Below are 13,671 nucleotides of genomic sequence, written 5' to 3'. Positions count from 1 at the left end.
TGAGGATGGCTGAGCATGGGCTGAGCATGGGAGTTTGGCCAAGTGAAGCTCTGTCCTAGTTATGAGCTTGCAGGTCATTCACAGAATGGGAAGCAGAGAGGGAGCAGTGGATCAGCCAACTGATCTACCAAAACTTCTGAGCAACAGTCAGCTGAGACTGGAGTTTGGACAGCATTGGCCGAGACCTGCTCTCTGACAATAGCCAAGAAAAGGGCAGATGTCCAAGGACAGACCTCAGCATAAGATCTAAGGTCTAGGAAGAACTGCTAATGTATGTAATGAGTTATCACAGGTCAGGAGAGGGCTGCACTTCTGTAAAACTTCTGACATCCCTCTGATGCCAAGAGCATTGTGGCACATGCCTTAGGGAATTTTAGACCTGTGATCACTAGAGTTTTCTCATCTGTATCATGACTGAAGTCATCAAAATGGGAAACAGAGGTAGAGGATGTAAGGAGAAAAGGTAATGCAATCCATGTGCCTTGCATTAAAATGAACAGTCTTTGACAAACTAACATTTTTGCTGGAATTTGCATTGAGTGTAGGGCTAAAGACAGTTCATCGAGCAATGGAATAAGTCTATGGAAGTTGTGAGAGATTTTAAACATTACATTACAAAATGATATCACATGCCAGTGATCCCTCACGATAATATAATGTAATACTGGCATTGCATGGTGGGCTGCATTTGGCCTAAGGTGCTTCTCTTGAAACACTTGGTGTGGCCAGTGTTGAGGGCAGGGCATCATTCTGGGCTGAGAACAATACAGTAATTCGCATGCTCACCTCCAAGGAGCTCATGGAGAGGGTGGAGACAGTCTCACTCTTGGACACCACACCTGAGTTCCCTGAGTCACCTGTGTCACACAGGCTGTTGGGAATCTGTGACTCGTTGGAGATGTTTTGTGGAGCCAGCTGCTGCTGCTGTTGTATCATGGGGGAACCTTGCACCTCACCGCATGTCATGGTTACAGGCTCCCGTGGAGGACTCTTGACAACAAAGCCTGGGTCAGTAGCCATACTGAGGTGGATGAGCCGTGTTTGGGGCATCTGGTCAATATTGATGCTGTATTTGCTCTCGTCTTTGGGCGGTTTGGCCCGTAAGGTAGATGTGTTGGTAGGCAGAATGACGTAGCTGGTGTCCAGTGTTTGCTCTTGTGCCCGGGAGAGTTCTGAGTCCAACTTCTTGAAGATGTCCCCATCACAGATGTAGATGGACTTCGGTGGCTGGTTCTTGTCCTTCTTCAGAGTGAGAGAATGATTGCTGAACTCGTTCAGGTTGATGGCCCCCAGGTAGTGTGGTGAGCCTTGAAGATGCATCTTGGAGACATTGGCTGGAAGACTGTTAAAGTTTGATGACCCCTTCTGGTGATTGAGTTTCAATTTCTCTTCGTCCGGCAGTGATGGACGCTTCAGTGTTCCTGTGATGGTTGAGGTCCTGCAGGTGGTGATGTCTTTATTCAGCACTAGGGAGATAGATAAGTATCCTTAGCATCTCACCTAGGTTTTTGTTAATACATCAATACATCTACCACAGTCACACCATGCTAGCATGTTCCCTTGGACCTCTCTGAAAGAGGCTATGGTTGCAGAATAGTGTTTTAAACTGTTGGTTTGAGGTTTTTTTTGGTGTTTTTTTTTTTTTTAAAAAAAAAAACAGGATGCTGAAGGCAAAGCTAAAACTAGGAAGAAAAGAAACTTTCTCATTTTGAGAGAGTTCTCTGTGATGCAAATTTTACAAGACAATCCTGGACAAAACTCCCAGCTAAGCCGACACATACTGTCATATTGATAACGATATCTTGAAAAGCAAACACATGTACATATATTTAGTGCATATATGAGAAATATAGATAGATTTCTAGCCTATAGAGGAGTAGAATTCTTTACAATGAAAGGTTACTTTCATGTCAAAAAGTATTTTGATTCAGAAAATAGCTGAAATGCAGTATTACCAATTATCCCAAATGCAAATTTATTATTATTACTTTTTTTTTAAACTCACTGAACTGCTTCAGGTTGCTATTTTCCCTGGAACAGCTTCAGTGTCAATAATTTGGTATTTTAAAATACACTACATTTAGTTGTAAATTTCTGACAGCTCTCCAAAAAGCTTACATTCTAGTCATCATGCCAAGTCTTTGTGAGAGCTAATTATTTAGCATTTCTCAGTTTCCCTTGAGGAAAGAAAGAAGTGCCATGAATATTCCTTAATAGGAGAGGAAAACCTTAAACTGAGGACGAGGTGAACATGCCAATTAGGAGGTATATAAAGGACACACAGACACCCATTCCCACACAACACTGCCCACAACAGGACATCTGCTCCTTTTCTAGGCATGAGAATCTAGTGCTCAGCTGATTTCAAGCTGCAACAAAGACCTGAGGAAGATAATGACATCAGCCTTGATGTCTCCAGGGGATGGAAATCACAGACTGTGAGGCAGGGGCAAAGAGGAGTGGGACCGAAGGCTACTTACCCAGTATTTCAGCACAGGAAAGGAGAAATAAATGCATGTTCCCCTTTCACCCATCTCAGAAGGAGAAAAAAAAAAAAAGGGTCTTTAAACTTATTTTTTCCTCAATGGACCAGAGACAAGGATTTTTTGGGTAACCTGATGCTATTCAGCTGCCTCATCTGGGACAGAGGCAGGACATGACATAGGCATCCCATAGGACTGAGGACACGTTAAGTTTTCTACCAACCCATCTTGGGAGTGATGGGTGGTGGAAGAGCAAAGCTCCCCTCAAAGACTACAGAGCAGGCAAGGCAGGATGACAAGGATACCAAGTCGAATAAAAGAACTTTTAAAAAACTTTTAAAGATAAACACTCTGGGTGCAACTATGGCAGCCACGGTCATCTTGACATCACTAGAGGACACGCTGTGATAAACCAGAGCGTTACGGTGTATTCATAGCACATACTGGAGGAAGATGTTACTGAAGTCAAACCCTTCACTTGGGAGTGTCAGTAAGGTTTATTGATTCAGGCTCTTCTCCATGCTCATGTCAGCTGCAGAAAGTAGGTTTGGAGAGGTTTGCACTTAGCAATCTCCAAACATGGAGTGAAGTGAGCTTTCACTCAATCCTACCAGTGAACCGAAGCGAGGAGAGTATGAATGGTATCAGGCATATCTCCAGCCCCTCGTAACACAAGAGCTGGTGCCTCCAGGAGAAATGATGGCCAGAAATCAATGGACAGATTTCTGTTCTTTATTATTCAATAAGCAGAATGCACTGGATGATGCACTATTTAGGAAGGTCTCTGAAATGGGAACTACTATTAACCACGTCTCTTGGCGCAGACTAAAAGCACTTTATCAGAGGAGGAACACCTCTTCAGGCAGACATCAATAAACAAATTGTATAGTCGGATGCTGGCAAAGGAAGGGAAGCCTAGGCTGTTAGCAAGCTGCTGATCCAGGGTCTTCTGCCCTGAAATCATGTGAAACCAATCAATCAGCAACTTTTCCTCTGGGAAGCTCAATTTGGGAGCAAGAAACCTGGTATCAGATCCAGAAAGGCTCCTTTATTGCAGGAGGCGAGGGTCTGCCTTGGTTTCCAGCACAAAGTGGGCTACTGACTGTGTAATTGGTTGTGTGTGCCAACACCCAGCCTGGATGTATGTTCGCCGAGCGTGCATTTGAGTCAGGCTTCATCTCAAATGCATATTTTTTGCATGTGATTTTTTGGAACTTAGATATTTAGTGTCAAAAAGGAAGGAGGAAGACAAACGAGAAGAAGGAGACAGCTAGAAATTAGATTAGAGAGTGTGAGACAAGAGAAACAGAAAGGAAAAAATGGACAAACCCTGAAAAGAGATAAATGGACAGAAAGAGACCATGAAATAAGATATCACAGGGATAAGTGAGATAAATATACTGTGACTGTGATAAGCATAGGGAGAGGGAGCGAGGCAGAGAGAAGGATAGGAAAAGATAAATAAGATATAGATAGATATTAGATAGATAAATGATAGTGACAGTGATGGACAACACACAGAAACACAGTGACAGAGATAAATGTTGACAGAGATAGAAACACATAAATAACAGGTACAGCAAGAGAGACAGCCGAGGACAGAGATAAATAAGTGATTGCAAGATAGAGAGAAAGATGAATTATAGATAAATACATTAGAAGTAGATAAATAAATGATAGATTAGATAAAGAAAAAGATAAATGAAAGGGACAGGTAGATGTGTATAGAAAGAGAGAGAAAGAGAGAAAGAGAAAGAAAGAAAGAGAAAGAAAGAAAGAGAGAGAAAGAGAAAGAAAGAAAGAAAGAAAGAAAGAAAGAAAGAAAGAAAGAAAGAAAGAAAGAAAAGAAAGAAAGAAAGAAAGAAAGAAAGAAAGAAAGAAAGAAAGAAAGAAAGAAAGAAAGAAGAAAGAAAGAAAGAAAGAAAGAAAGAAAAAGAAAGAAAGAAGGAAAGAAGGAAAGAAGGCAGGAAGGAAAGAAAGAAGGAAAGAAAGAAAGAAGCTTTCCCATATACTGAACACACAGTATATCCTCTACTTGGGTAGGGGAGATCCTGGTTTGGAAGATATGAATTATATGCAAGTGCCAAGCAAGCTGGTATTTCTCTTGCTTGGGAGAAGGGAGAAGTCTGGGAGGGTAAACGAAAGCCAAAATATCTACAAAGGGTAAGGAAAAAAGCCCCAGCCAAATGGTCAGGCATGCCAGGACCAGGAGAAGACAAAACCTGCAGAGATGAACAGGTAGCAAAGGAGAATCCAGACAGTATGGACACCCCCAGGGGAATGAGAGAAAAGGGAGTTATTGGGGAAAGGGACTGGAAACTCATGCAGATCTTCAGGATCAAAATGAATGTGTGCGATTGAACACACAGCAGAAAGATGCAGGCAAAGGAGGAGAGACCTGACCCACTTCCATATGTACAGGCAGCTTACAACTGCACCAGAAGCGTGCACAGAGCCAGGCGGGATGGTGGGAAGGTTCTCCAGATTCCAGACCTTCTCAAAGACACCTCTCCTGAGCACAGAGCTGTCTGAGGTTGGTGTCACCAGGGTGACAGGGCAGGGTTTGCTAAAGCCAAGAAGGATCACAGTAGGAAGAGATGGATCCAATCTCTTCTTCCTTGATACTCTTCTCTGCCACCATGTTACATGGGCCACTGGTAAGAACCAATACCTCGGAGGTAGGGCTTAATTTTAGTTAAAAGGCCAAGAGAGCTACAGGGAAATGGGATTAGCAAGGCACAGGGGAGAATTAGGGGTGATGCTTTCTTTTGGCCAGGGCTGAGAGTAAGGGCAACCCACGCAAGTACATGCAAGCCACTAAGACACACACGAACAAAACAGAAAGGAAAAAAATAAATGGCCTAGTTCAATCCCCAAACCAGGTCACTTGTTGATTCTCACCTGTGATGTGCTCACCTGATCTACAAGCCATATCCACGTCCTTCTCAAAATCGGTCTGAAAGACAGAGAACACAGAGGACGTGGTCAAAAAGAGCTGGTGGGGGCAAGAACGCAATTTAGAAAATGCAAAACCCCACTTTAATTAGTGAGGTAGACACAACCATTGTCAGAAGAGTGGAGGAGAGACCTTTTGCTTGAGCTTTGAAACACGGCAAATAGACCATGTTTTTCCACCTGTGGCTATGAACCTCAGGCAGTGGTAAAGCTGTAACACTGCTTTTCATCTCGTTTCACCTGCTCATCCATATATTAATTCCCAAGCTGCCAGTTTAAAATATCTCTCTGGAACACATCTATGCAGATTTCTAAAAAACAGGGGACAGGTTCGTGGTCTGATCTGCATTGGATATATCACCCCACACTTGGACTAAGTGGATTCCCCTCCACTCATTATAAAGATCTGGGGATGCTGCTGAGAATGTTCCATACCCACTGGGCTTTCTTGTGATCCATCACCAAGACACATGAAGTGGAAACAGGTCTTTGCTTCTGAAACTCTTAGCATATAAAATAAATGGTCCCTGCAGGCACAAAAGCTGAATAACTTTTTCAAGTGATCTGTACAGCCAAATGAAACTTCTTTCTTCTCCCAGTATTAATCCTTATTCTAAAGCTTTTAGCAGATAACATTTCAAAGATCTGGATATGGTGAGTCACAGAGGGCCATGAGTTTTCATGGAATAATGGAAAGGCCACAGATCAATAGAAGGTAGAAGTCTTCACTGATTATTTCTGGTATCATTTCAGAAAGAAAACAATATAAATGTATTAATGTGATTAAATGCATTCCAGTTTAACACTAAGAAGAATATGAAAAAAAAAATATCCCCATCCCCCTGGGATAAACACTTTAATATTAGCAGGTTGAGATGCAAAAGTTTTTGAATAGCTGGTTGCGGAATTATCTCAACCTTCTTCATGATAATTTCTTAGTAAATTATTTGGGATATTTGAAATGAATAGAAAAGAAATAAGACTGAACTCATGTTTAACCACATTAAATGTTTAAATGTTTAAACTAATGTTTAAATGGGCAAGTAAGATGACACAGAAAAATATAATCTTTTTTTCATGATAGGAGTTCCAGAAAAATGTAGCTGAACAGCCTGTTCTAGCTCTACCGATAAATAAATAAAAGATAGGTTTATATTTAATACCAGTCAACAAGATTTTGTGGAAAACAGTTCTACTCAGCTAAGCTTCTTTTCACTTGTTGGGCAGATTTGGAGATTACTGGAAAAGGTAACTGCAAAAATGCCATCCTGCAAAGTTTTTTATTTCTTTGGTTATATTACAACTCAGTCACTATAAAATAACATTGTACCCCTCTAAAAATATCAGTGAGGAGTCATCATTCACGTCATGGAGTTTTTTTATGCTTGAATGCGAAGAAACTGATTGTAAGCTCTCCTCTTCTCAACACATCCATCAACAGTGCAGAAGTAAATGTAATCTCATTGCTAAAAAACTTGTAGCTGACACAAAATTTTGCAAGGTGGTTGATAATGAGTGAAAGCAGGGAGTTACAGAGAGAGACAAAAATCTGAAACTTCAGAATATAGCGCTTGGGATGGTGACAATAGAATAACAAATACAGCATCCACATTTTTAAAGGATGATGAGAGTCTGAAGGGCATGTGGAAAAGGGTTATATAAATAATTTGAAGGCAAATGTCTTACAAAATGAGAATAAAAAAGCTCGGTCTGTTAACTTATTGAAAGGCAGATTGAGGCTGGATATGATTATGGTTTCTATTATTGAAGGAGCAAAAGTACTAGGCACGCGAGGGGCTTTCTAATTACAAACAAATAGGCATAGCAAGAACCTAAGTCTGAAAATGAGAAGACTATGCATTTAAATTAGAAATAAGGCACCTGCTTTTAACAAACACCTATGAGGTATGGTAGAATTGTATATCCCTTGATGTCTTGATGTGAAGATTGTACTGTTCAAAATGAGATCTTGTACCCAAGCACAAGCTACTTAGCTCAACACAGGAGTGGCTGGAAAAAAAAACACCACTGGGCTATGATATAGGTCCAATATTAACTAGACATTTTTGGAATTTGTTTGAATCTTGTGATCGTCCTGATGTCCTTACCTCAACCTCAGAAATCAAGTGCCTCTTGTATCATCTACATCATAACGCTGAAGCAGATGCAAGATGACTCCCCATAGCTTATTGTTCTGTGACCTTACCTAGACTGTTTGTAAAGGACTTACACAACAGCAACGAGGTTTACAGTGCTTATACTATATTCCCAGTGAATTAATACAAACAAGTGTGCTTTTGAGAGAAACAAATTCCTTTGAGACAGCATCTTTATAATAATGACCCAATAAACTCTGAATAAAACCAATAAACTACTGTCTCCCAGCTCCAGCTAGAACAAGGCAGCGTGATGGGGATGAAAAGGTTTGGAAGACCTGAGAGGTATATTTTGGCTTTGTAATATACTTCCCAGGAAGACCTGGGAGGTATATTTTGGCTTTGTATGTTCTGGGAAAGAAAGGATCTCACCAAGATCATGGAAAAGGATCTCAAAAATCAAACCGAAGGACATGGACCAGTTGGAGAGGGTCCAGAGGAGGGCCATGAAGATGATAAGAGGGCTGGAGCACCTTTCCTATGAGGACAGGCTGAAAGAGTTGGGGCTGTTCAGCCTGGAGAAGAGGAGGCTCCGGGGTGACCTTCTAGCGGTCTTCCAGTACCTCAAGGGGGCCTACAGGAAAGATGGGGAGAGGCTGTTCAGGAGGGCCTGTTGTGATAGGACAAGGGGTAATGGTTTTAAAATAGAGGGAGGTAGATTCAGATTGGATATTAGGAAAAAATTTTTTACTATGAGAGTTGTAGAACACTGGAACAGGTTGCCCAGAGAGGTGGTGGATGCTCCATCCCTGGAGACGTTCAAGGCCAGGTTGGACGAGGCCCTGAGCAACCTGATCTAGTTGGAGATATCCCTGTTTGTTGCAGGGGGGTTGGACTAGATGACCTTTGAAGGTCCCTTCCAGCTCTAACCATTCTATGATTCCATGAGATGTCTGCAAAACCTGGTGTGTAAGTTTGAGTCTCTAAATATTACAATGAAAAGAAACCAGATTTTTGTGAAAGAGCCTATGCTAAGTGCTACGCTTGTTCAAGCACAGGTTTAAAGGAAAAACAATGACGATTGCAAAATTTATGATGGACGGAGCCCTTTGTTTATCAGTTATGAGTTAAAAATGCCCATAGGTCCCTTAATAATAGACCAAGTGGTAGTTTTCCCTACCATTAGCTGAGCGTGTCCGTTCTGAAACGACCCCCCTGAGTCTCCATTGCCCTCTTCCTGACGATCTACTACTCGGCACTTCACGGCATCCTGGACCTGCAAGAACAAATGGATTTGCAAAACTCAGAGTCAGACAAAAAAAGAAAACAACCCATATTAAATTCTGCTGAAGAATAAAAAATTCCTCGGTTGATCAAAAGAACGCAGACCCTACTTTTGTAACATCCAGGTATTTATTTCCAATGGTTTATGTGTTACATATCTTACATACTAACAGAGCAACTCAAAAGTTTTTAGAGGTATCCTGGGCCACTGTGTTGGCCACCTCTAGTTGCTTGATTTATAAAGCTGGGAATAAAAATGTCTCGTATTTTGCAGCTTGCAATACACTTACGATGGACGCTATTGCATAAATAATTTATATTGGTGTCTACAATGTCTGATTATGATCCTGTAGGAGCTGTGATATACATCTGATCCAAAACTCACTGAAATCAATGGAAAAAAAATGCCAGTGACTGCAATGGAAGTTAAATGCAGGCCCATATTCATAATGCAATTAGTTGAAGGAGTCTCAGCCAAGCCAGTGGTGTAATTCTATAGATTTCATTGGCCTGACATAAGAAATTAATATGTTTTACTTAATTTAAAGGAACTGTAAGAAGATAAAATGAATATTGAAAAAAAAAAACCCACCCTCTTCCTGTCTCTGTTATTAATAGTCTATCCACTCAGTAGGATGAAAAGAATAAAAGAAACATAAAAGATTCGTTCTTTTCTTCCCTGATATAATTTACCATTTTAAATCTCCACAGGGAGGCTGGAGAGATTTACTCAATTTCCTTGCTTGATTATTGCTAGCTTTACTTTCTAGCTCGAATATCCAGGAGCTAAAGCCAACATACAGTCATTCTGTAAATCTCGGGGCAAGTTGCCCCTCTTGAAATCAAACAAAAGGATTGTTTTCCTTAATATTCTGTGTTCAGAGGTACAAACATTCTGTAAATACAAACTTTGGTGTTAAACAAGCAAAACCTGACCGGTTAGCTACTCTGTGACTGTCCCCTAGATTCCACTCTGCAGTACACTCAGCATGACAACCATTGATTCATCCCTCCTGCCCTCTGACCGATACTGTCATGGTCATTTTTGTGGTCACTGTCTACACAAAGGCAAAAGCTCCTACGATTAGAGAAGCTACCAGGCTGACTGGACCTTTTTTTCAGATGTTTTCTATGGAAAGCATGTTGGTTACATAAACAAGAATGACTCATTCATCTCACCTCCCGCCTTAGGATGCAATGGACCATAACGATGACGAAGCCCTCCAACGAATCAAAGACAGCAAAAAGGATCTGGAAGAGTGCTGACCGCCGATCTGTGATTGCCAGAACTGCAGACATCCAGGTGAGAGCCAAGAGAGGTAGGACCACGCAGGAGCTCCAAAGGGATGCCCTGTCAAGGAAGAGGGAAATAGAATTCAGCTCCACTTCAGCCTCACCGGCTTCCACGTGGGATGCTAATTCAGCCTCCTGATCCCACGGGGCTTCAGAAGACCTCTTTCAGCAAACGTACACTTGTGCTAGACGTCTTCTGAGCCCCTGCTATAGGGAAGCAGGAAGATGCTTTGCACACTCACGCTACCAAAACAGGTGAGACATGTTTCTACGGGAGGGACTACTTTTCAATGGTGCAGTCATGCATAAAACTTGAGGTGGGGAGGAAGGATGCAGATACCTCACTCCCCCTTTCATGCCTTTCCCACTCTACGTCACTAGACCGCAACGATGGCGATTCCCAAGGAGGGGAGACAAAATATAATCACTATAGGTTGCCAAAGGGAAGGGGAACAGTTGCAGCAGAGACTGGTTTGTCACGACGGCTGTCGGTACTTGGGTTACAGACACTTGGACTTCCACAGCACATGGAAGACACCAACACTGGGGACATGTGTCACAGTTTGAAGTGACTAAAACGGACAAGCATAGAGCTGATGTGGAGACCGATATTTTGCTGTTGCTTCCTTACTCTACAGCTGATGATCCCTGCAACACTACATCAATGAACATCAGGAGGACTGATATCTGACCCAACCTTTCTGGGAACAGAAAATGTTCTGCTTTCTTGCCTGATCTCCCCAGACGAATGCTCTGAAAAAAAACCTACAGTTGTTTCTATATTTAGCAATTATTGTAAAGAAGTTTATTCTTGGGTGGACGTTCTGGGTTAAAATAACTTAAAATTCAAGTCACTTCTTAATTCACAAGACAGAAAACCGGACAAAACAGCTTTCTGTAATGTCAGTACTGCTCCATGAACCTCCACTTTATCTATGAATGATGGCTCTAGAAATGGGAAAGCAGCCCTGTTCCCATGGACTATTTAGTCATTCAGCTCTGACCAAAAAAGGGTCCAAAACAATTTTAACAGCTTACTAGGGAGATTTTAAGCTGTCAGTCATCCTATATATTTGGCAGCACTCGTGCACCAAGAGTATCAGGAGAATTTCTCTGTGGGCTTTTATCTAACAAAAAAGATCAGACCTATGCACATGCTGAATAACGAGTTGAGCTTCAAGATTTTTCTGCTTAGAAGAAAACCTCAACCTATATACTAACAAACAAATACAGGCAACACAATAAATTATAGGACAGATATCATGACACACATTTTACAGTACTTACATGGAACTTGCTTACCATTTTCTGACACATGATCAAGTTTTTAATAATGTTTACTTGCTGGTTATCCAGGTATTGCTCTCACAGATCTCAGTGAGAGTTTTACCTGAACAAAGCTGGAGCTTGGACACAGGTATGGACATCAGGATATAACACCCTGGCTTCAGTTAAGAGTTTTTCAAGGATTGTTACATCAGTTCTGCTGTAATGACCACACACTGAAGTGACAGGTTATTTTTATAGTCATGATGATACTCTGATTGTAAATATTTCTACAACCTGTTCAGGCTCAGATGTGTTCTTTAGTGGTATTACTAAGCAATCTCCTAAGGTAACCTAAGGGAGTAGGTAAATAGAAAATACTTTTTTTTTTTCAATTAAAACAAGCGTTATGAAACTTCCATGTAAGGTGAGGGCCATGACATGATCTGATATCTTCTAATTTTATACAGGATGACAAACTGAACATTCTTTAACATCCAATATGAACTACAATTCCAAAGCATTATTTAAAAAAAATGACATCTGTGTATATTACTACCACCAACGTGCAAACAAGAAACCTGGCAACCACATCTGAGAATGGATCTGACCTATAAGTACAGGTCTGAACCAGCCACTAAATTTGGATGGGTGTTCCAATCTTGAAAAGAACCACAACATCAGATTGACAACGATTTGTATCTGGATCCAAGATTTAGATGCGGAATTGAGATTGTAAGGGATGCTGCTGAGGATGTAAATTATGTTTCTCTTAAGCAAATGGTCAGATTTCAATCGAATGGCTTCAAAACCTGCTTAAAAAAAAATACAGAGGCACTCTGCTTTAACAAGACACTGCTTGAATCTATTTGCTATCCAGAGCACAGATGCAATGATCTGTAACTACACTGGGCTCCTGTCAGAGCTCCTGCTGTCTTCATGCTGGACTCAGTGAGTCTTTCCCAGTCCCTTGCTCTTTGTGTCTCCATATGGGCAAACTATTTAACATCTGAGTCAAGACATCCTGATGGACTTCATTATTGCTCCCAACAGAAGCAACCTTAAATCACCACTTACATCTCCGTCCTTCCAACCAGATGATGAAAACATCATCTGCTCTTCCAACTCAGATGATGAAAACGATATTACACCACATATTCAGCTGGAGTAAATTAGGATTTTCCCAACTGAGTTGTGCTAACTTACACCAGCTAAGAGTATGGCCTTCTGCTCTCTTTGTGATTCACCCTGCAGATGTCTTCTCAACAGCATTCATCCCTTACAAACATTATGATAAAGTTGCTTGACACTTAACGCATAATCTTGATTCTCAGGCAGCAGATGGCAACAAGTCATAGGAATGTAACTTACTCTTAATTTCACTTTCAGAGCTCTGCTTTCAAAAACATCCCATTAAAAAAAAAAAAAAATCAAGACTGAAATTTCAGAAGAAAATGCAGGGGAAGATAAGAGAGTTTCCTGTGACATTGCCCTTAATTCTACTTGCTGTGACCTGAATTCACAGCAGAACTCATACTTCTACCACCTTTCTATCTGTCCCTTTTTTAGGAGGTGTCCTTAAAAGGTTCCAGAATAACTTCTAGTAACCTGATATAGTGGAAAATATCCCCTGCCCGTGGCAGGGGGTTGGAACTAGATGATCTTTAAGGTCCCTTCCAACCCAAACCATTCTATGATTCTATGATTCTATGATTCTAAGACCTAAGAAAATTCATGTTATGGTGCCACGTGATGTGAAATGAAATTATGAGTTGTTATATAATGACACAGCGATTACCTAATGACTCTTCATTATGGATTATCTATGATCAATGAATCCAAGATTTTCATTGCTTGAGACAAAGGAATTAGCTGGCAGATCCTCTTATTTGTCCCTCCATGACCGCACTCACGATGAGTGACAGCAATATCAAGGCAAGATCATTACACTGCGTTGTGGAAGCACGATGTCGGTTTATTGTGTGACGACCACCACGTGACAGTGTTACTCAGCGGTACAGTTGTAGTGTCACGTTGTTCCTCCCCACCACACCACGCTACTGCTGCATTGCAGAGGAAGGGCGTTACTTCGGGATACGGCAATGCCACAGCACCATGCAACCAAATATAATTACAATAAAGTGTGACATCATGGCCACATGATAACATTGTCCACAGCTTTATCTAGCATGGCAAAGACTTAGCCTTATGAAAGCACATAGCAGATCCAGCTCTGGCAACAAGCAAATGATGGCCTTTGGCCAAAATGTCAAAAACTAGCTGTGGTTTTGTTC

At 41.2% G+C, this 13,671-nt stretch overlaps 1 protein-coding gene across 4 annotated transcripts in view; it reads right to left on the bottom strand.

Moving 5' to 3' along the window:
• The window catches only part of ADGRB1 (adhesion G protein-coupled receptor B1), a 215,458-nt gene that overhangs the window by 15,799 nt on the left and 185,988 nt on the right, over positions 1-13,671 (bottom strand). For all 4 annotated transcript variants that reach the window (XM_086609591.1, XM_086609592.1, XM_086609594.1 and 1 more), the window contains 4 exons: positions 9,998-10,169; positions 8,715-8,810; positions 5,385-5,439; positions 787-1,466 (listed from right to left, as the gene is read on the bottom strand). In XM_086609591.1, the coding sequence (XP_086465717.1) occupies positions 787-1,466; positions 5,385-5,439; positions 8,715-8,810; positions 9,998-10,169 (1,003 nt within the window). The remainder of the gene's footprint in view (positions 1-786; positions 1,467-5,384; positions 5,440-8,714; positions 8,811-9,997; positions 10,170-13,671) is intronic.

This window comes from Tauraco erythrolophus, chromosome 3 (genome assembly GCF_009769465.1).
Source record: "Tauraco erythrolophus isolate bTauEry1 chromosome 3, bTauEry1.pri, whole genome shotgun sequence".
NCBI classification, from domain to species: Eukaryota; Metazoa; Chordata; class Aves; order Musophagiformes; family Musophagidae; genus Tauraco; species Tauraco erythrolophus.
Note: the sequence above shows the minus strand (reverse complement) of the source record. Positions and strands in the feature narration are given on the sequence as shown.